This window comes from Pan troglodytes, chromosome 1 (assembly GCF_028858775.2).
Source record: "Pan troglodytes isolate AG18354 chromosome 1, NHGRI_mPanTro3-v2.0_pri, whole genome shotgun sequence".
NCBI classification, from domain to species: Eukaryota; Metazoa; Chordata; class Mammalia; order Primates; family Hominidae; genus Pan; species Pan troglodytes.
Window position 1 is genome coordinate 50,546,816 of NC_072398.2, and position 24,019 is coordinate 50,570,834.

Below are 24,019 nucleotides of genomic sequence, written 5' to 3' on the forward strand. Positions count from 1 at the left end.
TATCCATTCTCTTGAATAAATACCCAGAAACCTCAGTGGAACTTTTTGTAGCAAATTTGGTAGAACAGGGAGTAGAAAAAAAAAGGTATGCAATTAGACGAAAATCTCTGAACATCTTCCTTAGGATAGAACTATACAGATTTCTCATAGAATCCATATCCCAAAAAGCAATATTAGTATTCATCAGAGACGAGGAAGCCATTAATTACTATAAAAGAAACACAAAACTAGCACCTAAAGTGACAGAATTCTCTCACTTTATGAAAATAATGAGGAAATATTGTCAGTTGAAGTGGAATCTCTCTATCACTTGCACAGTCCAACATTTCTTTTCTTTTCTTTTTACATGCTGGTAGGAGTATATATTCGTATAGCATTTTGGAAAGGCAATGTGACATTAAAACACACAATTTATAAGACTTTTCAGCAATTTCTTTCCAGAATCAACCCCAAAGAAACTGAAATAGTCAAATGAAATAACCATCCATAACAGAGAATAGTTGGTGTGGTGTGTATGTGTGTGTGTGTATGTATGTGTGTGTGTGTGTGCGTGTGTGTATATATATATGATGGAATACTACACAGCCACTAAAAAGGAATGAATTGGCTGCGCATGGTGGCTCACACCTGCAATCCCAGCACCCCAGGAGGCCGAGGCGGGCAGACCACCTGAAGTCAGGAGCTTGAGACAAGGCCAGCCAACACGGTAAAACCCCATCTCCACCAAAAACACAAAAATCAGCCAGGTGCAATCATGCCCGCAATCCCAGTCCAACATTTCTATTACATTTGGAATGCCTCTTGTAATCCCTATAGTGTACATTTCATTACAGTTATTTTATAACACTTCAAGTTGAAGGCAATGATGGGAAGTCTTAACCAAGTTCATAATTACTAGTTATCCAGCATATTTTAGGTATTTAAAACTTTTTGTAGAATGCATAAATGAGTGGTAGGTTTTGCAGGTACTGAGAAAAAATACACTGAATGAAGATGCAATGTGTTCTTCAAGAAAAGTATAAGAAAAATGGAAGTCTGCATAATCCAATAATGGGAACAGACAATGGTAGGATCTATCTAGAAAATAAGCTGCATAGCCTCAGAATAGCTAGGAATATTTTCTTTCAGCTAAGCAGCTACTATATTTAACTAAAATATTTTCACCGTTATTATTTTTGTACCACACTAATTGCTAAATACATCCCTGTTCTTAGACAGAAGAAGTGCCCTGCTTTTCAAAATGACAGTTTGAGATATAGCAGAATCCTCATTTAAGTTTCTCACAGCAAATGGAGTTCTTTGTTGTCCTTCAGCTGAAAGAATCAATGTAATTTTAAAAAATGATTTGTTGCCCACTATGTGCAAAGCACTGTTCCAGGGACAACCACAAGCAAAGCACAATATTTATCCTCAAAGAACTCATAGTTTGTGAGTAAAAAAGCACAAGTGATGCTTGAGAAATGCCCTATGACAGATATACATAAAAGGTTTTGAGATGTATAAGATAAAGAAGGAATCCATCAGGTCTGAGAGGATCCAGAGAGTTTCATCCTTTAAAGTAGGCATTGGAAATGGATTTTGAATGATTTATTTTCTAGGCAAGCAAGAATCAGACAGGTGTTCCAGAGATAAGGAAGTGTCTGAATAAAGGCATAGACACATGTTTCTGATATTAAAGAGAATAAATAGTATAGTGAATGGCTGGAGGAAAAGAGGGAGAAAATCAGAGGATGAGAGGCAAAAATAAGGAGATTTATTTCTTCATTTAAAATGGAAATGAAAGAAAATAAATGTTCAATATTTGATGTATATTTATTTTATGTATAAGAAAATTTAAAATGTTCAATATTTAATGTATATTTCTTTTATGTATTACTGCTCAGCTAAAATGAGTAAGTGAAGTGAAGAAGGATACCATGCTCAGTAGACACACCCAGACCAAGTCTTAGGGTTTTGTTTAAAGGCTGAAGTTTGCAGTTTTGAGATACCCAGAAGTCCCAGGCCTCCAGAAAACCAGTATTTAATCTACTTTTCCCTACTATTCAGACTCAAATGCTAAACCAACGTGAGCAAAAGAAGGAAGGATCACATGATGAGCTGAAATATACAGGAACAATGACAGAATAGATAATAAGAGGAAGTCTGAGCAGAAATGAAACTTAGAAACCAGAAAAGTATACATTGAACACATGCTAAATTTATAATTACAGCTATTCAAAACACTCGAGGATAAGTTGTCAAGTTAAGGACACACAAAAATAAGAGGTATATTTCACTGTGATCTTTTAACATTCAACATTCAAAATTTTTCCAAATGGCACAGATTTTGTTTTTCAAGGTTTTATCATTGTTAGTAACATTTTTACATTTTCACTGATAAAAATGAAATATGAAATAATTTAGGAAAGAGAATCAAAGAGCAGTGACCTAAATATACACTATACTGATTCTTACACTTCCTTTTTATAAAGCTACTGTGACTAACATCCATTTCTCTATCTTATCTGATAAAACAAATCCTTTGTACATTGTGAGATTTTTATAAAAATATATAACTTAATTCTCAGTTTATCACTGAAACTTAAATAATAATAAAATAACACCAATAATATACAATAAGTAATAACACTGATAAATTGTGTTTCTTATATACTAACACATAGAAACCATCAACATTGCCATTTCATTAACTTAGAAATAAAAAGTGACGTATAAGTGCTCAAATTAGAAGGAAATCTTATTTTTTTTACTTCTAGGTATATAAATATACAAAATAAAGTAGAATATAATAAATAGTAAGGCCAGAACAAGTAGTACCAAATAAATGGTATAGGAAAAATGCTAGGTGTTTAAAATGTTAATTCCAATCAAGGAGACTTAGATTAAGTCAAATTTCACTTTGTTTTGATATTTTTCCTATTAATTATTCAAGCACACAGCATTTAAATTGATTCATATATTTAATAATTTTACACAGAGTGAAATATCAATTGGTATTCTTTGTTTTCTTCCATATTTTTTATTAGGAAAAGAAGAGAAACTTGGAAGAAAATTTTCCTGGAAAGAAAGAGAGCATTGTTCAGCAGCAAGAACACTGACCATGAGAACAATTCTTCTACTCAGAAGCCACCTGACCTTGGGCCTGTCACTCAGGTTTTCTGAGCCACAGTTCCCTGACCACTCGTCTTGCTTATTTTATAGGGGCTTTAGTTTCTTTACTGATAAAATTGCTGTGCTTTGTAATAATAACACCTATGTAAGAATCAAATTAGTTAAATATGGAAATATGCATAATTGTAAAGTATCATACCCAGTTTCTGGAACCTAGCTGATATTTTATTAGTGAATAGAAGGAGAAAAGCTTGTCCCATTGATGCTCAGTAATACAAAACATTTAAAGAATAAATTCAAAATCTTGGCTATAATAGAATTTTTTAAAGTGTTATTATCCTTCAATGTTTGAGTTTGTAAGTGAAAAGTCACATTAGGAATCAGCTTTGATTAAAACAAAGGAATAACTCTTATAGCAAGTAAACCATTTGTATGATAATAATCCATTGGATATATAATAAAGTTCAAATTCTCCAGCCAGGCTTTTACCTCTATCTACTGCTACACTATCTACCTCTCCTCAACTTTACTTTCTCATTTGTTTTGCAATTTAGATTGTAAAAGTGTGTTCAGTGTGGTTTTATCTCTGCAGAGGCTGTGGCAGTTCAAACCCACATAAGTTTGGGACTGTGATTACTTCTTTTTTTTTTTTTCCATCCAGAGTCCAGATTGAGATGAGAAGCTTCTTCTTTGTCATCTTTCTCTGCTTCTGGGTAGATTTTTCTATCCCTCCTTTTCACTGAGAGAGTAATTTTTTGAGGGTCAGGAGAGGATGAAATTCATTCTAAGTCTCCATTTTGGGTTATTCCCAAAGGCTTTTTCCTCTCTAGGACTTCTTCCTGTTAAGCCACCTTGTATCTTTTTGTCTGGAGGGATCAGACAAGAGTTGTGCTTGTTCGAAAATCGGTTTATCCCAGTTACACCAGGTATTTAATTACGCAATACAAATTAAGTACTTTATAAGCTGATTAAATGTGACTTCAAAAAAAAAAAAAGTAAAAGTGATCCTGTGGAAAAGTTTTTCCTTTTGAAAATATTTGCTGAAAATGCACACATAATGTAGGCATGCAGATATGGATGAGACAACTTGAAAAGATTAGGAGAAAATAATCATTAAAGCCTTAAAAGATTTAGTGCCCAGATTGTTTTACAATTGTCTTTAAATCCAGACGCCTTATTAAAGAAAATGAACCTGGCACTTACATATGAGGCAATAGAGGTATAGTTTATGAAAGCAATAATACGTGAAACCCCAATCTGCAAATCGTATCGGGGGGAAAGCCTTATTCTAAGTCAAAAGATTAGCTTTTCACTTCAAATAAAAATTTTAGATACATATAAATGATACTTTGTGGTTCTTCTCTGTGACCAATATTCTCATTTGTCCAATTGCTACTGGATCGAATCAAATCAAGTATGATGGATTTTATTGTATTATCTTAGGACAATACTCACCACAAACACTGAATAATATAAAATGCATGTTTAAATTATTTTAACTTAACCCCAAAACCTACAGTTATAGTCTATTTCTATCATGATTACTACTACTAAAATTACTAATTGTTTAGTCACCATAGTAAGATCTTCCTGGGACTTCAACCTACAGCATTACTTAAGAGCAGCACAATGCCCAAAAGAAATCTTTTTATTCCAGTCACCTGAGACCTTGGGGGAAAAAAATCCTTAGTCCACCGTCTATGCACAAAGCTAGGGAATCTCTTTCCTAACAAAAGATTAACACGTTTTCTCCAAGCAGATAACTGAATCACTAGAAACAAATAAAGAAAAAGACCTGAAACAAAGTACTGCAGGGACAAACAACAAAGATCTTGTTACTTAAAAGAAAAACTCAGTAAACATGTCAATGTTTCTTGGAAGATTAGGGAAACCAACATTCTTAAAAGGTCTCTTATTCATTATTTATAAGTAGATGCAACACCTCATTTATACCTCCTTATCTCATACAGAAGAGCTAAGATTGGCAGAAATGGTAAGTTCTCAATTTATGCACATTGGTTTAACTTGTTTTTCTAGATTCCACCTTGGGCTTTCCTTGGGACCCAGCTATCCAGCCCAATCAAGCCAGTTTGAAACAGCTGCATTTGGAACTTGCTGTTGACACAATAATCTGAGTTATATGTTAATTTCTAAAAGAATAAATGAACCCATTACTTCCCAGATTTCACAGAAGCCACTTGCTTGGAGCAGACTACCATGACAAGCCAGTCTCAGGGGATCCACCAGCTTCTTCAGGCAGAAAAACGGGCCAAGGACAAGCTAGAGGAAGCCAAGAAGAGTAAGTCTCACCTGTGAGGGGTCTGTCACGAAATAAACAAAGCAGTGGAATGCAGGGATAAGCACAGACTTTTGGATTAGGCAGACCTTGTTTCAAACTTTGGTTTACTGTACTCCCTGTGAGACCTTCACCCATTCATTAAAATTACCCAGCCATATGTTCCTTATTTCTAGAGCAGGGATGAAGTTTCCTCATTCAGATCCTTTTGAGAGGTCATGTGTTCACGGACATTAAGATTATAGAGATGTGGGCTTAAGCCTTGGCTATGCCATGCCTCAGTTTTCTCAACATTGTTAGGGGGTAGAAAACCTCTGGATTGAATCTACTTATTAGTGAGTAAACCTGAGAAAATTACTTATTTTTTATAAGCATCAGTTTTCATTTCCATAAAATCAGAATAATAATGGCTCATTCTCATCCCTCTCTTGGTAGCTTTTTAACATCTAATATTTTAAAATATTTTCATTTTATTCTCATTTTCTACCTCTCTTTTTATTTTTATTAATTTATTTTTTAAGAGATGAGGGTCTCACTATGTTGCCCTGGCTGAACTCCAACTCCTGGACTCAAGACATCCTGCTGCCTCAGCCTGCCAAGTACCTGGGACTACAGGCACTTGCCACTGTACTCAGCTCTCTTTTCATTTGGTCATGCATTCATGTACTTACATATAGAATGTCCTCAATGAACTTCAACCCCTTTTCTATTCTCTTTGATACAACAGCCAAATGAATAGGATATTAACATTATTCCCAATGTATGCAGAAATGGAGTCACTGATTTGTTCAAGGTTATATTTTAAAAATAGAAAATATTGTGCCAGGCACCATGCCCATTGCTTATCTTTATTCCTCACAACCTTTACTGAAAAAGCAAAAGTGATGCTTAGAGAAATTATATAACTTGTCTAAGGTCACACAGAGGGTAAATGGTAGAGACAAGATTTAGATGAGCTGTAATTTCCAAGCCCAGATCTTAACCACTGTGCTTTACAAAATTTATACAATTTGCATAATAAAAAAATTAATATGTCTCAGATCTACAACTGGAATTCAGGTTCCCAAGGCCAAGACATTTTTTTCACTATCCCATTTCATATCACCTCATTATTCAATCTACAATAATTTGTAGTGTCATTCACTCTCCTTGTGTGTCCTGCCTCTGCAATTAGATTCAGTCTGGCAAAACAGGGGCCATATTTTCAAAATGTTACTTATGTAACTCTTTGGATGAATGTAGTGATGGGATTGGAGTAGGTACTGAATTATTTAAACGTAATGAATGAAATGAAGGAATATATTACAACATAATAAAGTCAGTCAGAAATAAGGCAGGTACACTAAAGTTTTCAACCACAGGTAAAATCATTTCCTTTTCTTAAGATAAATAGATTTCCTGAACACTCAGCAATGTGGGCATCAACAACATAAAAGGAATGACTCCAGGTGGAGATGATAGAAGAGGAAAGGAAGAAGAAAGATAGTGAAGGCAAACTTTACCTATTTCTCAATTTCTTTTTCTACAACGAAGTGTGGAAATGGTTGCAAGATGATATGAATGTAGAGTAGTTTTATAGAAAACAAAGCAGTTCAGGACCTGTGGTTGAAGCGTCATAGAGAATTTTCCCTTTTTAAAAATTTCAGGGTTTTCTTTTCTTCTTCTTCTTCTTCTTTTTTTTTTTTTTTTTTTTGAGACAGGGTCTGCTTCTGTTCCCAGGCTGAAATGCAGATGATCTGGGCTCCTTGCCACCTCCATCTCTCAGGCTCAAGCCATACCTCAGCCTCTAGAGTAGCTGGGACCACAGACACACGCCACCACACCCGGCCAATTTTTGTATTTTTGTAGAGACGGGGGTTTCGCCATGTTGTTCAGCTGGTCTCAAACTCCTGAGCTCAAGAGATCCACCTGCCTCTGCTTCCCAAATTACTGCAATTACAGGAGTGAGCTACCGTGCCAGGCCTTTTTAAAAACTTCTTTAACAATATTTAAAACTTTCAGAACAGAAGACCAGATAATTTAAAGATGTGATAGTTATGTTGCCTTTGCTTTCTCATTATGGAGGATACAAAATGAAATATTGAGTATAGATTAATCAATATTATTGTATGACTCAAATAATTTTTAACAACTATTTCTCCTTTTTTCGAGTCATTAAAGAATAAAAGAATTGCTATACATGCAAGCTGTTTTGGGGTGGGAGCCGCTAAGGGCAACCTGGCTTCAAATTTCAGAATAAAGATAAAAGCCCAATTTCTTTTGCTTTTCTCTAGTGAATATGCTGTCCTTGGGCAATCTTTCCTCAGAATTCAGTATTGAAAAGTACATATTGTCTTATTTCTATACAAAAATGTTCATTTCATTTGCCAGTAACTTAAAATACCTGCATACTTTTTTCTTAATCTACCATGTCTTTGTTTATGAATATTCAAGGGGATATTCAACCAGTAATAGTAAATACCCAGGCTTTAAAGACATTCTGGAAAATATTTTGACTTTCAACAACTAACCTCTGCACTCAGTTTTATGGAGAATGTCAGCCTGTCCTCTTTGCCTCAGAAGCCACAGGCGTTGAGGTCAGTTTTAACTGGATAGAAACTGTTTTCTTAAAGCTATCAGCAGGTATTACAGTTTATAGTTACAACAGCTTACTCACATAAGCGATCTATGGCAAAATAGAAATATTACCTTATATACTAGTATGTTATAACTTCCCTAATGTTTCAGTGGTTTTTGTTTCATTTATTTAATTCAATAAGTGTTTATTGGGTATCTACTAATTCCAGGCCACTTTGATGTTTACACTGATAAATAAGACCTAGTTCTTCCTTAAAGAACTTCCCAGTGAGATAAATGCACAAATGACTATTTTAAAAAAAGAAAGGAGGCATGATGACAGGAGAGGTAAAGATAGTTATCATTTTAGTAAACCCATATACTTTTGCTTTATTTTTTCATACAAAGATTTATTTGAAATTCTGACATATTAAGGCAGAATGATATTCAGAATGAGGACCAAGAAGTCACAATAGTGAACACCATTGTAGAAGGTCTATGGTCATTTTCTCTTTCTTAAATCCATTTATTTGCAAGACTCTCAGAAACTTGGGCATAAAGTGCTAGAACAAGACTCTTGAGTGTATTATTTTTAAGAAAAAGAAAGACAGGAAGAAGGAAGGGCGAGAAAGAGGGAAAGAGAAAGAAAACAGCAATTCACATGTTAATCATTTCAGGAAAATACAAGATTAATATGGTTATTTTTATATTATGCTGCAAAAATATTAATATATTCCATTAAGGAGAACAGCCTCAGATCCTGGTGCAGTTGCTACATAATACAGTATATGGTCTAAGTGTTTTGCCTTTAGGGATACAGATAAGGGATTATGAACCTGATGTATCAAGAACTCTCCAGAAGGCCACGAGGTCTATAGAAATTGAATATGCAAGTCTCTGCTCTCAAGACATCCACCAGCTACTGAGAGAGATGAAATCTGACAGGGACATGGGCAGGAATGTGGACAGGCTTCGGAAGTCAGACTGGGAAGTAGTAGAGTATAAAAGCATTGGCTTGAGTTGAAAACCTATGATTCTTAATGTCATTTAACATCTCCAAGTTTCAGACTTTCTTTCTGTAAATAAAAATAGAAGTTATAATACACGCACACACACACACATATGACCAAGAAGTTGTAAGAATCAGAAAAATATGTGTAAGATAGTAAAGCAAAATACACACTAGAGTTATTTTTATTTTTAATATATGTCATGTATTTTTGTATGTTACTGTAAGTAATAATGATAGAAGAATGATATAGACTAGAATGATCTCATTCCATTTGTTTTTACCCCTGCTGTAATTTCTGGGTCTACTTTTCCTAAAACGAAGAGACTGGGACTGCTTCTGGTAAGATGACTAGAAATGTTCAGATACTTTCCTGTATTCACTGATTACAGGTTATATTTATTAGTTAAAGCTCTCACTCATTTTTATGTGCAAAACTGCCTTACTATTTTGGTTGAATTTAGATGAAATCACAGTAGTTTGCACTACTTTAAATTATCTTACCTAGATTCAATGCTCTTTACTTAATAAATTGTTCATTAATCAAAACATAAAAGTGGGTGTGTTGGTCCAAGACAAGTTACCTAAACATCAGAGATCTGCCCTGGAGCTCCAGGTTTGGGGTATTGAACTGAAATTTCAATCAGAATTAGATTAGAAATTCAAAGTACCATTATCAACAGGAGGAACAGAGAGTTGTGTTTCTCTGAAATATGTTGCATTTTTACTTTTAGTCATGACCTTTTTTAAGAGAAGTATTTACTTCACTTACACCCATTGCAAACTTTTAAAACCCTATAGCTCTGCATTAACATTGTTCTGAAATACTCAAATGCATGCAATTCAACATCACATAAAGAACTCATATTCCCAAATCATTTCTGAACATACATGGCATACTCTCCTAGAAATAAACACTCAATTTATTTACTTTGGAAGCTGCAGAAAGTAGCATTTGTGCTTAATTAAAAATTACAAATTGCATTACAGGATATAGATTGAAAGAAATAGCAAAAAAAAATGTAAATTTTCTAATCTGGATATGAGAAAAATGGAACAAATAGCTATATTAAAAATGTCTAAAAGCTATAGACAATTGTAATACAAGTGAAGAACACACTGCTCTAGCTTTCTCCCAAAATAGTATAGTCAGTACTCACCCCCTACAGCTGCTCTGCCTGGATGCCAGTCTAACTTCTGCTTCTTATTAGCTGTGTGACCTTGGGTGGGTTACCTCTTAACCTTGCTGTGCCTGTTTCCTCAGCCTCAAAATGGAGATACTAACAGTACCTACCTCATGGAGTTGTCATGATTAACTGAGTTAACTCTTATAAAAGACTTAAAACACCACTTGGCATATAGAAGGTGCTCAAGAAATTTTAGCTATTAATATTATTTTAATATCCAATAAAAAGAATTTTGTTGCAAAAACAGCAAAAAAGTCCTGGAGATTTCTTAAGCATGGTCCACTATGAGGCAAAATACATACTTAAGAAAATATTTCTGCATTCTAGATAATACATCAGATAATACTGTAATTCAGATTCATTTTTGTGGGTCTATAGGATGCCAACCATCAATAATTTTTTTAAATCAGCAAATTTCCTATTTGCTTCCAAATATGCATATATTCTGAATTATTTAAACAAGCACCTCGATTTAATAAATTCTTCACTATGCAAGTGGATGTTTTTGTTCATAAAGACAAGACTTTTAATAAACTAATAAAATAAAAGTTGTTATATAAGAATTTCATGGCCCTGTCTTGCATGTTTTGTAGGCCTGTAAATACTTCCTCTTCCTTTATAGTCTACAGACTAACAGGGTATTTGTAAATGTATTGGGCTTTCATTTCTTCAGGTGGGTAATATTAAAATAATAACCACAGAGCATTTTCATCTATTAATAGCATTTGGTTATATTCAGTCCAGGAGCTACACAAAACTATTTATTGTATTTTTAATAAGGAAAATACAAGTAGAAGAAAAGCAAAAGAAAACATTCAGGAAGCGGAGATCTGACAGGAAATAAATTTAGTGTAAGAGAAGCTCTAGCAGTGACAGTCACCAAAGGAGAGGCTGCCTCTTTGTTTTTCTGGTGACATTTCTTTCCCAATGTTTGTAGTCACTGGGAAAAATAATAGCATTCTTTGAATCAGGTTGGTTTTATCACAATATTGACAATCGCCCAAAGCCAAGAAGTTTTGTTTGGTTTGGTTTTGCTTTGTTTTCTGAGTGGTAGAATAGATCAAAAATTGTTATTACTAACAGAAATCTTCAAACATTACCAAAGTACCCTTTGTTTATACAGCAAACAAAAATGGCTTCTGAACTGTTTATGCATATTTTTGTCAGGTGGCACATTCATTTCAATACCTACTATTTTCACCACACTATGGTATCTGGCTTTGTCTCCAATGCTCAGCTAGCATTGTTTTCTCTATGCTCTTTGCTAATTCTCTGCATTTGTTTCCTAGAGATGCTGTAACAAATTACCATATACTAGGTGGCTTTAAACAGAAATTGATTATCTCACCATTCTGGAGGCCAGAAGTCCAAACAGAAGGTGCCAGCAGTGTTGGATCCTTCTGGAGGCACCAAGGGAGAAACCCCCATGCCTCCTTCCTGGTCACTGGTGGTAGCCAGCCATCCTTGGCACTCCTTGTCTTGCAGCTGCATCGTTTTAATGTATACCTCCATCAACACATGGCCTTCCTCCCTGTGTGTCTGCTCTGACTCTATGCCTCTGTATTCAAATTTCCCTTATAAGAGAACCAGTTGTTGGATTTAGGACCTATCTTAATCCCTTATACCTCATTTTAACCTGATTACATCTGCAAAGACCCTATTTCCAATTAAGGTCACATCAGAGGTACCAGGAGTTAGGACTCCAACGTATGTTTTCGGGGGGCACAATTAAACCCTCTAACTGCCAAATCCACTTGACCACCTTGAGCCCTTATTTTATTTTCTTTGTTCCCCTTTGTTGGTTAAAACTTCTCAGAGAAGTTGCCTGTGTTCCCTGTGTCTACAATGTTTCATTCCATTTTCTATTGAACATTTCTTCCTATAACTCCACCAATAGTTCCTCTTGCCCAGATCACCAGTCTTGCTAAACCCAATGTTAATTCAATATCTCATTCATAATTAGATCCCTCTTTCATCTTTGAAACTCTTTCTTCATTTGACTTTGGAACACTACTCTCATGGTTGGCTTCCTGTTGTCTTCTCAATCTTTAAAGTCGGACCCCAATTTGGACCTATTCTCTTAGTTATCAGCAGATACTTCTGAGGTGCTCTCATCTAATCTCATGGCTTTACAGACCAGCTTCAAGTTGATGTCTCCCAAACTTGGTGTTCCCAGCACTCATTGCTTCCCTGATCTCTAAGTTCATATAAACATCAGCTGTCTCAGCATCACTATTGGATGTTGAATAGGCATATCAATGAAATTGCAGTATTGACTCCATCCCCAAAATAAAATGTTGGTGCCATCATTGACTCATATCTGTCTCTCATGCTCATGTATCAACTCCACCTCCAAAATATATCTACCCTCTTCTTGCTAACTCCACTACTACTTTACCATTTCCAGCAATTATTAAATTTGCCTGAACAATTGCAACAAATTTCAGACTGATCTTGATTCTCCTTTACCCCTATTGTGTATTTTCTATTTTCACCACACCAGCCAAAGAAATTTTTTTTTTTTTTGAGACAGAGTCTCACTCTATTGCCAGGCTGGAATACAATGGCATGATCTCGGCTCACTGAGCCTCTGCCTCCTGGGTTCAAGCAATTCTCCTGCCTCAGCCTCCCAAATAGCTGGAACTACAGGCACGCACCACCATGTCCACCTAATTTTTGTATTTTTAGTAGAGACCGGGTTTCACCATGTTGGCCAGGATAGTCTCAATCTCTTGACCTCATGATCCACCTGCCTCAGCCTCCCAAAGTGCTGCAATTACAGGCATGAGCCACTGTGCCTGGCCAAGAAATCCTTTTAAATCACAAGTAGTATTATGTCATGCCTTGGCTAAGAACCCTTCATGAATTTAGTATCCCAAAGACCAAAATTCTTACCGTGCCCTGTGAGATCAATATGACGTGGTCCTGCTACTATCTTTCTAATACCATCTCCTAACATTCATGATTGAATATCCTGTTCTCTTTGCTCCAGCCATGATGGTGTTTTTGCTCTTCCTTCAGCATGGCAAATATCCTCCCACTTCAGGGCCTCTGCACTTGCTGTTCCCTCTGCCTGGAAGACTCTTCCCCCTGCCTGGAAGACTCTTCCCCTTCAGATATCTGCATGACTAGTTGCCTTATTCCTTTAGGCCTCTGTTCACGTATTGTTTCATCTGAGAGGTCTGATCTGTCTAAAGTAGAATCCACCATCTTTCTTTACCCCTTATTCTCCTTTCTTCTTCACCATCACCCTGTCATATTATATACTTATTGTCCATTTTCTATTTTTATCTCCCCAACTACACTCAGAACACAAACTCCATGAAACAAAAAGTTTGTGGCTTTCACTGCTATATCCATAGATCTACAACAGTGTGTGGCACAGAATAGACATCTAGTAATGTTGATTAAATATCTCTTATTTCAGTTCTCTGTGTCTTTTGATACTGCTGGCCACATCCTTGGAATGTTCTCTTCTGTCTTTTGGTTTCTCCTACTTCTCTGACTACTACTGGCTCCTTCCAAGCTTCCTCCTTCTTTTCTTGAAGGTTGAGTGTTAATATTCCCCCAAGCTGAGACCTTAGCCTTCTTTTCTAATTCTGTATACTCTCCCTTGATTTCTGTCTAAATACCATTGCTATAACTAGCATATATACAGGCCCCAATGACTAATATGCAAATCTCTGTCTTCATTTCAGACCTTCCTCCTGCATCCCAATTTTGTCTGCCCAGCTGTCCTCTGCATACCTCCAATTAAATATCCTCGGGAAAGCTTACACAGGCTTCTCTAGTGACAGCCTGAGGACTTCTCCTCAAACTCACGCTTTACCCCTTGCCTTTTTTTTTTTCTCCTTGCCTTCTTTTTCAGCAAAAGGCCCCTAGGAATTGGATCTGTTTTCCTAATAATTATTTAAAATAATTAAATAACTACTTTTGTCAAGCATTTTATATACATTTTTTTCTAATCCCTCCAATAACTTTTTATGGTAGATTATTAACTCCGTCTTATAGATGAGAAAACTCAGTAACCTGCTCAAAGTTACAAAGCTTCTAATGTTTTATTGCCATGATGCCTAGTGCATGATTCTGATTGCCTTAGATGATAAATGAAATCCTATCTTCTCCATCGGGAAAAGAGCCTAGAACAAATTTAGCAATCCAACAGAATTAGGTTTCTCTGTACCTCAAGAACTTATCGCATCTGGGGACAGTCAGTTCACCTGGCCTGTCCTAATGAGAAGGCCAGGAAGAGTCCATCTTCAAGCATTACTCTTTGTCTCCTACACAGAGTTCAGTTTTAGCCTGCCCAAAATTGATTTTATTAATCCTTTTCCCACAAACCACTTGAAAATCAGTCCAAATGTCTTTTCTCCCCGCTTTTGGTCACAGCAGCCATGTTTTTAATGCATACAAAGAAATAAGTATAATTTTAGAATTGTCAAATTCTTACACACAGAGAGAAGCAAGTTAGAGGTTAATATGAGTGGATTTGATGCGTGCATTTTGTTTCACCTCTAACAGAACAGTAGGCTTTAGGCTCCAGTTTTTTCCACTGGATTAAATCAGGTGGAGCATACGCAGGCTCTCACACAGCAGCAGCTGCTGAGTCTATCCAGAAAATTGCTGTGCCAGCAACGATTTCCCTGTGGCTCTCCCATTTAATTGAATGAGAACCAGCAGGTGACTGGTGCCATGACAAGGGAATCACAGACATGCTCTGAGCCTGTCACTGTGTGATGGAGCTAATATACAGCCTCTTAGTGGAGTGCTGAATTCCACTCAAGGGTAGGGCACACAGACCCTTTCCTATGATTTTTTTTTTAATGTGCTAGAGAGGCATAACTTTAAAACCACTATTTTTAGATATTATGCAATTAAGATGGAGAGTAGTGAGGCATGTGATTTATTTTGTAAAATAATTATGTATCCTACAACCCATTATTACTAAAAAAAATCAATACATTAACATTCTGTATTTTTGTTCTGATGTAAATGACAAACAGATAGAAGAAAGTGGGTTGGAGATCAAGGAATAGTTTTTCCTACCGACATCTCATCGATTTATTCTGTTCACAGAGAATCTCTGTGAATAATACATGTGTAGTTGTCACAAAATGGTTACAACTATAGAGAATGAAGGAATCAGTATATACAAAATGTAATGAGCATTAATTAATATAAAGATAAGCATTGCTATTAATGTTCCATTAAGCCTCAAGCAACAGAAGAGCAGTAGTTTTCAGCAGATCTCAGATTTTAAAGAAAGTGTAAGCAGAGCTAAATATCTGTTCTGAATGAGGACTTCCCAGTTCCATTCAAGAGTGGTAGACATTAAGAGACACATTTCAGTTTGTAACTCAGTGACTCTATTTTTATCCCATATACATACAGTGACTAGTGAAGCAACTCATACTTAAAAGGGAAAGAAATTGAGAAACAATCTCTGTGCAAATGCTGCAAAGGTAGATACATGCATAGATAAATGGGAGACAGATAAAAGTTTACATTAAGATTTTCTTACCCTAAAACTTAAAGTATAATTTAAAAAAAAGAAAGAAAAAGAAAAAAAGAAAAAAAAAAAGATTTTCTTTCATGCTACCTGAGAACACATTATTCTTTAGTTCAAAGTCTTTACAATATAACAAATGGTTGACAGAAATTGTAAACAATACTTAAGAAACATTATCAGAGGAAAAAAACTATAAAATGGGTAAAAGAATGGAGGCATTTTACTGAAATTGAAAGACAATAGATTCATAGAAAAAAAGAATTTTAATGTAGTTCAGAATTTCTTTAAAGTTTTAATGATCATGAAGCATTAGTAGCTAAGCCCCAAGGTGGTGGGTGGAGAGAGCAAAGCACCAATTAATATTTGTCTGTAACCCCCCCCCAAACTTACTCTGGTTGTCAAAAAAAGTCATGTGCTCAGCTAATGATTACCACAGCATTGTATTTGTCTAAAACTTTCATTTATGTTGTCTGCTAGCTTAAGGCTTACACCTTTGCTCTTAATAAAAGAAAAAAGGCTACTTAACTAAATCTCCTAATCATTAAAAACAATTGGTTTTATAGCCACTTTCAAGCAAGTTCCCCTCAGAGAAAGTTACAAAAAAAAAATTGCTTTGATGTATTGAGGCTTAATCAGACATTGTAGAGTCAACAAATGGTAAGGAAAAATCCCAATAAAACGTTTTTAAAAATTGTAAGTTAGTTTGATAGAGTCTGAGTTGCATGTTTGTAGTGATTTTGGAGATCTGCCAGTGTTAAATAGGATCCAGTTGGTGTGGACTGAAGGATTCTGGCAGCAAATCAAGACCGAAAATCTGACCAAATAATGTCTTTTTGAGTAAGTGACAGCTAAAATCTGTTCTCTGGCATTACTGCTGTGAGTAAATGGGCAGATATTTTATTTAAACAAGTAAGTGCAAAAAAAGTTGTCATTTACGTGTCCTAAAGAATCCAATAAAAAATAATAAAATTTTCAATATCTATTTTTTTAGCAAAGTTTGCCATTCTAGAAAAAATCATCAAAAATAATGAAGAATGTATCTATTTTAAAAAAACTAAGTTTGCAGCTCCATATGCATACATGTTAACATATATGTACAGTTGTTTATATATATATATATTCTTGTTGAGATATATATAATAAATATTTATATATTGATATATATAATTTTATATATATATTTGTTAATTTTCAGGAAAAGGAAAGCGATTGAAGCAAGCCAAGGAGGAAGCAATGGTAGAAATTGACCAGTACAGAATGCAGAGAGATAAAGAGTTTCGACTAAAACAATCTAAGGTGAGTAAGAAAGTCAGCACTGTTTCTTATGCAGAATAGATAAGATCTTCATATTCATAAGGTTTAATATAGGATATTGACAGAAAAAAATATGCTGCAATTGAGCAGATATAGTTCAATCAAGCTGAACATCAAGCAAAATCTTCAACATAATAATTACTGATTTTACATTTTCACTTTCAAGGCATTTTTAATTTCTCACATAAAGGGTCCATCAGTAGTTATTATGTAATATATAGTATATATTAAAAATCATATTCACAAATATACAAGCTGAAGGGATTGCTTAAAGTCTCATTCCTACCACTGATTATTGACTACATGTTTTAGTAAAAAAAACTTCAGAGAACATGTTTTTATATAAATATATATGGTTAGTTACATAAATAACTAATATTTCCAAGATTTACAAATGACCAAAGTAGATATTGTTGCAAATTTCTGAAAAGCCTTCTGGTATTTCCTGATGATTTCCTTTGCAACTGGCTGACTCATTCAATAAATCTTTCATTTAGAGATAAAGAAATGCTTTTTCCTACATTGGCACATTTTTAAATATCTGCAGTTTACCGTAAATTATAAATGCATGAAACCTTTGGAGCGGACACCCTCCTTTCCATGTTGCAACATGGGCTAAAAGAAAGTGCTTAACTCCATGTATTATAACTAAATTTTATATATTTTATTTTGGCCTCAATAAAAATATAAGTAAAGCTCTGTGCAGAAGCCTGACACTGCCAATAAATTATTAGCAATTTGGAAATCTTTATTTACAACTTCTATTTTAATGGTAATGGATAAGGAGTTCATGTAGGATCAGATAAATTGGACCACATAATAACAAAACCTTTTTCATCAAATAAAAAAGGTCCTTTCTAGAATTAAATGGACCACTCAGCAAACATAAAAATTTTTATCAATGTTTGAAAATAAGAAATCCTAAAGTCCTAAGTTCATACAACACTCCATGATTGGCCTTTGGCTATCTCTCTCACCACATTTTCTACCACCCTAGTCTCTATTAGTTTTGTTCTAGCCATATTGGTCTTTTGCTCTTCCTCAAACAGCTAGAACATGCCCCTACCATGGGGCCTTCACATGTACCATTCTCACGCCCTACAATTCTTTTCTTTAGATATATTCATCTTTCTTTGATCTCTATTCAATTGTTAGCACCTTTTCCTGATCACTTTATCTAAAATTGTGTCTGTCATAAACACATACCTATTGTAGTCCACTCTTTTTCCTCATAGCACTTAGCATTATCTGATATATTTTATATTGTTTTTTGCATATTGCCTATCTTTCCTTCTGGGACTTTAAACACCAAAAGAATCATTTCTTTGTTTTGTTCTCTGTTTTCCTAGACATTAGAACAGTGCCTGCCACACAGTAGACATGCAATAAATATTTGTTGAAAGAATAACATTTTTTTCTTTGATTTTCTTTCTTATTGAATCCTGTCATAACCATGATCTATTAGGACCTGAGAAAACAATCATCTTTAACATTATTCAGCTTTGATTATCTTATATAGGATATTTCTGATATAATTATTTCCGTTTTTTAAGTAATAACAAAACTAATCACAATTTCAGAGAGTGCTTGTGTTAAATCTCTTCAAATATCATTTCTCCAGAAGAATCTTATCAGATATATATATCTTGTTCAGGTTATTTGTTTTCTGCTTTGGTTAATAATTAAATAATCAAAACTCCTCATCTCTCTCATAATTAGCGCTCCAAGCCAATTTTACAGTTATTTGATCAAAAGCTCACATAGAAAGGTCAGCATATTTAAGCCTCGGCTACTTCGAGCATTTTGTAAAACCATTAGCACAGATCTTCTCTCCTTGGCATGACCTCCATATGTCAGGCATATTGCTATTCCACTTAAATCTTATCCTCATTAACCCAGGGCAATTAGGAGGTCTGGGAGGAGACCCAAGAAACCAGCCTCCTGTGTGCCGTGGGTGTTGTATCTTGATGTTACTTTTTGTTGCTTTTTAGCTCTTGTTAATATATGTGATTTTTCAAGTCCCCTGACTTATCAACGGAAGCAGGTATCCCAATGTGGGCTGTACGTTAGCAAATATTGCTTCATCAAAAATCTATTTATCCCTTCCTTAGTGCTACCCTATCTAAAGAAAATATTATATTGCTAAAAAGAAATCTGGACTACAGTAGAAAAATTAAATATGTTGTTAATACAAGTAAAAGTCAGATAGATCATGAATCTAAGTAGAAAACCTGAAAATGGTTGCCTTGGGCATATTGAAGACCTTTATATCTTTAGTCTTTCTTCCTGAATTTATATCCCAAGAGCATTTTGTTTGCTGGAGGCAATCACAAATTGAGAGCATAAAACTGTTTTTCTTGCGGTGATGGGACCTGAAGCTCTGCTTTACCTTAAACTGGAACATTTAAACAACTTGTAAAAAAACATATTGAATGTTTAAAGATCTTCTATCACCATCAGTCATTATGCTGTAAAGCTATACACCAGTTTCAACACTGACATTTTGAAAATTAACATGGAGAAGTCCTCACATGTCGCCCTTAGACCAAATGTATCATGACATGTTACAGAATTATCAACTACTAACTTATACATTCTCCCAAACATTCAGGTAACAGGTTTCCATCAACATGAGCAACAGAACACAGTAATGAGTTCTCTGTAATATCCAAGATATCTAATCATTCTACTCAATACAAATGTGTATTGAGCATCTACTAAGTGCCAGACAGTGTTCAAGGCACTTATAATACATCAAGGAACATGATTCTTGTCTTTGTGCCACTTACATTCATTCACTGAAACTCCTACATGGGTTAAATCAATACTCTGTCTGCAGATATCAAGATATGGAATTCTTCCCTAGGAAAACCATTTAAAATAGTGTATGACTAGTTATTGTTATAGTACTGCATAGGAAACACTGCAGAAACTCAAATCACTGGGCATCAAATAAATTCAGAAATAATATTTTGTTTAATTATGCAGGATGAGACATGTGATTATGGGGTATTACAAGGGTATTACAATGTTTCTGAAAATACAGAACATATTGGAAAAATTTGAAAAGTACAAGTAAAACAATCAGTGAAAATTATAGTAATAATCACTAACGTGTACTGATTACTTGTTCAGAGTTAAACTGTGCTAAGAGTCATCTTTATAAGTCTCTCTGGAAAATGATTATGGTGTCTTGAAAAGCCACATTAAGAATTCAACTAATATTAACAGCTGCCATTTATTGCTGCACTGTCCAAAATGGTGACCACTTCACATGTGGCTACTAAGCACTTGAAGTGTAGCTAGTCCCAATCAAGATGTGCTATAAGTGTAAAATACATACCACATTCCAAAGACTTAGTATGAAATAAAAGAATGTAATAATTTTTATATTGATTGTATGTTAAAATATGAATATTATTAGATTAAATATATTACTAAAATAACTGCACCTACTTCTTTTACACTTTTGATGTGGCTTCTAGAAAACTTATAATTATATATATATGAGTTGCCTTTGTGGCTCATATTACACTTTTGTTAGACACAACTGCTCTGCACACTTACCAATGAATCTGGTTTGCATTTTACAGTATCTTATCAAATGGATGATATTATCCCTATAAAAAAAATAGAGAACCTAAGCTTGAGATTAACTTTTCCAAAGTCATTCACAACAGTTACACTAAACCAACCCAATGACAACTATTTTTAATACTGTTCCAAAGAAAAGTAGGTAATAGTTTCACAACAGTTTGTTTTTAATTTTTTACCACTAGAAGACACTGAATTTAGAGAATTATTTTTTTAATTTGGTAGAATCACACTTAAGACACTAAATTTAGAGGAAAAATTTTGAGCTTGGTAGAGCCATTTTAATAAGTAGTTCTCTTCTATTTTAAAATTTCTTCTTAGCAAGGGAAATTCGATCCATATGTTTCTGCTTCTTGTATACTCACTTATCAAAATGTTATTCTGCAAAAGTTATTTGATGTCTTAGAAACTGTAACTTTTCAAAATTATTTTCTTTGAACTGAGAAGACCCCATTGCCTGGACTATAAACAGAAAGAACTTGAACCCAAGCGCCTCAGTGGCATTTGATTTCAAGCCTAGGACTCAAAAAGATCATGCAGATTTTAGAACTTAGAATAATCTAACAACCCTGAAGTAGAAGTCAATCATTACTGGAGTATCTTGGATTAAATTAAATGCATACTTTTCCTAAACACTCTCAGAAGGAAAAAGCAAACAAACATAAAACAGTCTTCCTGCCTTTAAAATGCCATGTGTAGGAAAGACTAAGTTTACAAAGGAGATACGTTAGGAGTTGATTTTTTTGCTTCAGTAAAGGCTAACTTTCAAAGTGTTTCACTGCAGAATTCCTTTAAATTGTTAACTCCTCTGGTGAAATTATATTTTGGTCAAATCATTCCTTGATAAAGAAGCTACGAGGAAAGAGGAGATAATGGAAAATACTGGGAATCACTGCCAATTAAAGAGCAATTAGAAAGATATATTAAACTGTGTCTACAATTATGATGTAACTAAATGAACAAGCACACTCAATTTTAAAGAAGTACAACTTACACTAAATTGTTCAAGATAGTATCTATTACCCAAAGAAACACACTTCGGCGGCCGGGCGCTGTGACTCACACCTGTAATCCCAGCACTTTGGGAGGCTGAGGCAGGCGGATTACCAGGTCAGGAGTTCGAGACCAGCCTGGCCAACATAGTGAAACCTGGTCTCTACTAAAAATACAAAAATTAGCAGGGTATCATGGCATACGCCTGTAGTCCCAGCTACTTGTGAGGCTGAGGTGGGAGAATCACTTGAACCTGGGAGGCGGAGGTTGCAGTGAGCCAAGACTACGCTATTGCACTCCAGCCTTGGCGACACAGTGAGAACCCGTCTAAAAAAAAAAAAAAAAAAAAAAAATTGTGCATATAAAAGTATCTTACAGCGCACATTGTGACTGTCTTCCTGATAAAAGCAAGATACAGTTCAGATAATGTATTTTAAAAATAGAAAAACACTCTTTAAAAACCAGCAACTGTTTAAAACTTTTAAACACTCTTTAAAAACCAGCAAAAGTGGGTTTAATGGTGTCTTTCAACTCTGTTTTCCAGACTTATAATTCAGAAAATAAACAATAGGGAATATATGGGAACTAAATGGAAACTGTCATAAATACATGAAAAATGTGATGGAAAAGAACTTCTGGGCATGGTTTAATGATTATAAATGTGTATTCAATTTGTACCATGTGGAGGTTGGTTAAAAGTGAAAGTAATCTGCTATGACCAGTTTCAATATTTTATGAAAGTTCATCCTTCCCACTCATGGCATTGATGATCTTGTTGGTTCTCTGAAAAAAATCTAGAAAAGGAGTACATAATTGTACATCGTAGGACAATCATCAGTAAACAGGCTAGGACAAATTTAACTTGTAAAACAATTGTATTATGATGTGAATTCTGTCTGTTTTGTTTTGGTAGATAATGGGCTCTCAGAATAATCTCTCAGATAAAATAGAAGAACAAACACTAGGGAAGATACAAGAACTTAATGGACACTACAATAAGTATATGGAAAGTGTGATGAACCAGCTCTTGAGCATGGTCTGTGACATGAAACCAGAAATCCATGTGAACTACAGAGCCACCAACTAAATGTACATCACAGTTTTCAAGAAAAAAAAAGGTGTGTGAGTGCCACCTGGTTGCTTATGGCTTCGTGTTTTTATGTTGAGAAATTTGAAATGAGAACCTTAAATTTACATTTACAGGAAATGTGACATAACTCATACATCGCCACTGAATTAAACAAAACAAAATACAACTGTTGCTATATCTTTTCTAGTAATAATTATGACCTTGTCACTTAACTTGGAGTAAGTCAAGAATGCAAAATAGTAACATGTTTTTTAACACTTGAAAGAAAAACATGGTCATGACAGCTTTTTAGTGGGCATGGGTTTTTTATTTCTTCTCCTTTTCATCAATTTAGAAAATGTGCTCTTAATTGTATTAAATGGTAATTTGCTAAAAGATAATCTTTAAGCAAGATATAATTATGACTCTTCAACAGATCTAAAAATGAACATGTCAAGGGTTTTATTTAATTCAGTAATCAATGGGAAACCAGTAAAACAGAGAGATAGAGACAAAGAATGATGGGTTATATAGCCATTTTTAAACATAGATGGGGTTTATAATCATTCTGTCTGTCTGACCTCAACTAAACAGATATTATTTTTAAAAGAAAAAAGTAAATGATAAATAAGCTAATAACATAGATTTTGGAGCTTTGAGAAAAAAAAAAAAAGAAATACAAAGAAAACTCCCAGGAGATATACTAGGTTAGTGTGCCACTAGCCCAGTCTCCTAGTTACAGCTAAGCTAAACTCTTGTTAAATACTAAGTACTTTGTTAGTGCAATGTATATATCATCTCAATCCTACCGTGTAAGCAGTATTAGCGCTCTTGTTTTACAAAATGAGATGCAAAGATGAAGGAACTTATCTGGAGTTGTTTGGATAACAGTGGCAGCACTGAGCTTTGAACTGGGCAATGTGACTCCAATGTTCACACCCTTTACTTCTTACCAAACTGCTTACCTGCACAGCTCCTATATTTGCATTAGTAAGAAGCACGGGTGCTATAAAGTCTTTGATTTTCCAGTAATACATGCAGACAAATTTTAATTCCAGTCTAAACAAAAGTTAATTATTGTCACCAAACTATTCATATAATCTTCAATTATACGAATCTCTGATTATATGTATAGTTTGGTAACAATAATTAACTTTTGTTTAGACTGGAATTAAAATCATAAACTGAAATGGTTTTAATTGATCATTGTTTTAGATCAGTGGTCCCCAACCTTTTTAGCACCAGGGACCAGTTTCGTGGAAGACAATTTTTCCAAGAATGGAGGGGTAGTGGGGCAAGACAGTTTTGGGATGAAATTGTTCCACCTCAGATCATCAGGCATTAGAGTCTCATAAGGGACATGCAACCTAAATCCCTCACA

The 24,019-nt window shown here is 34.7% G+C and overlaps 1 protein-coding gene across 1 annotated transcript; it reads left to right on the forward strand.

Moving 5' to 3' along the window:
- Nucleotides 1-5,288: 5,288 nt before the first annotated feature.
- On the forward strand, nt 5,289-23,726 carry ATP6V1G3 (ATPase H+ transporting V1 subunit G3). Its single transcript, XM_016951406.2, has 3 exons — nt 5,289-5,410; nt 16,864-16,964; nt 22,483-23,726. The coding sequence occupies exons 1-3, from the start codon at nt 5,329-5,331 to the stop codon at nt 22,654-22,656; spliced, it is 357 nt and encodes a 118-aa protein (XP_016806895.1). The 5' UTR covers nt 5,289-5,328; the 3' UTR covers nt 22,657-23,726.
- The last annotated feature ends 293 nt before the right edge of the window (nt 23,727-24,019 follow it).

Bases quoted from the DNA above. Each gene is read 5' to 3' on its own strand.
- ATP6V1G3 (XM_016951406.2), top strand. From the start codon at position 5,329: ATGACAAGCCAGTCTCAGGGGATCCACCAGCTTCTTCAGGCAGAAAAA. The intron at 5,411-16,863 runs GTAAGTCTCACC...GTTAATTTTCAG, and splicing joins GCTAGAGGAAGCCAAGAAGA to GAAAAGGAAAGCGATTGAAG. The intron at 16,965-22,482 runs GTGAGTAAGAAA...TTGTTTTGGTAG, and splicing joins TTCGACTAAAACAATCTAAG to ATAATGGGCTCTCAGAATAA.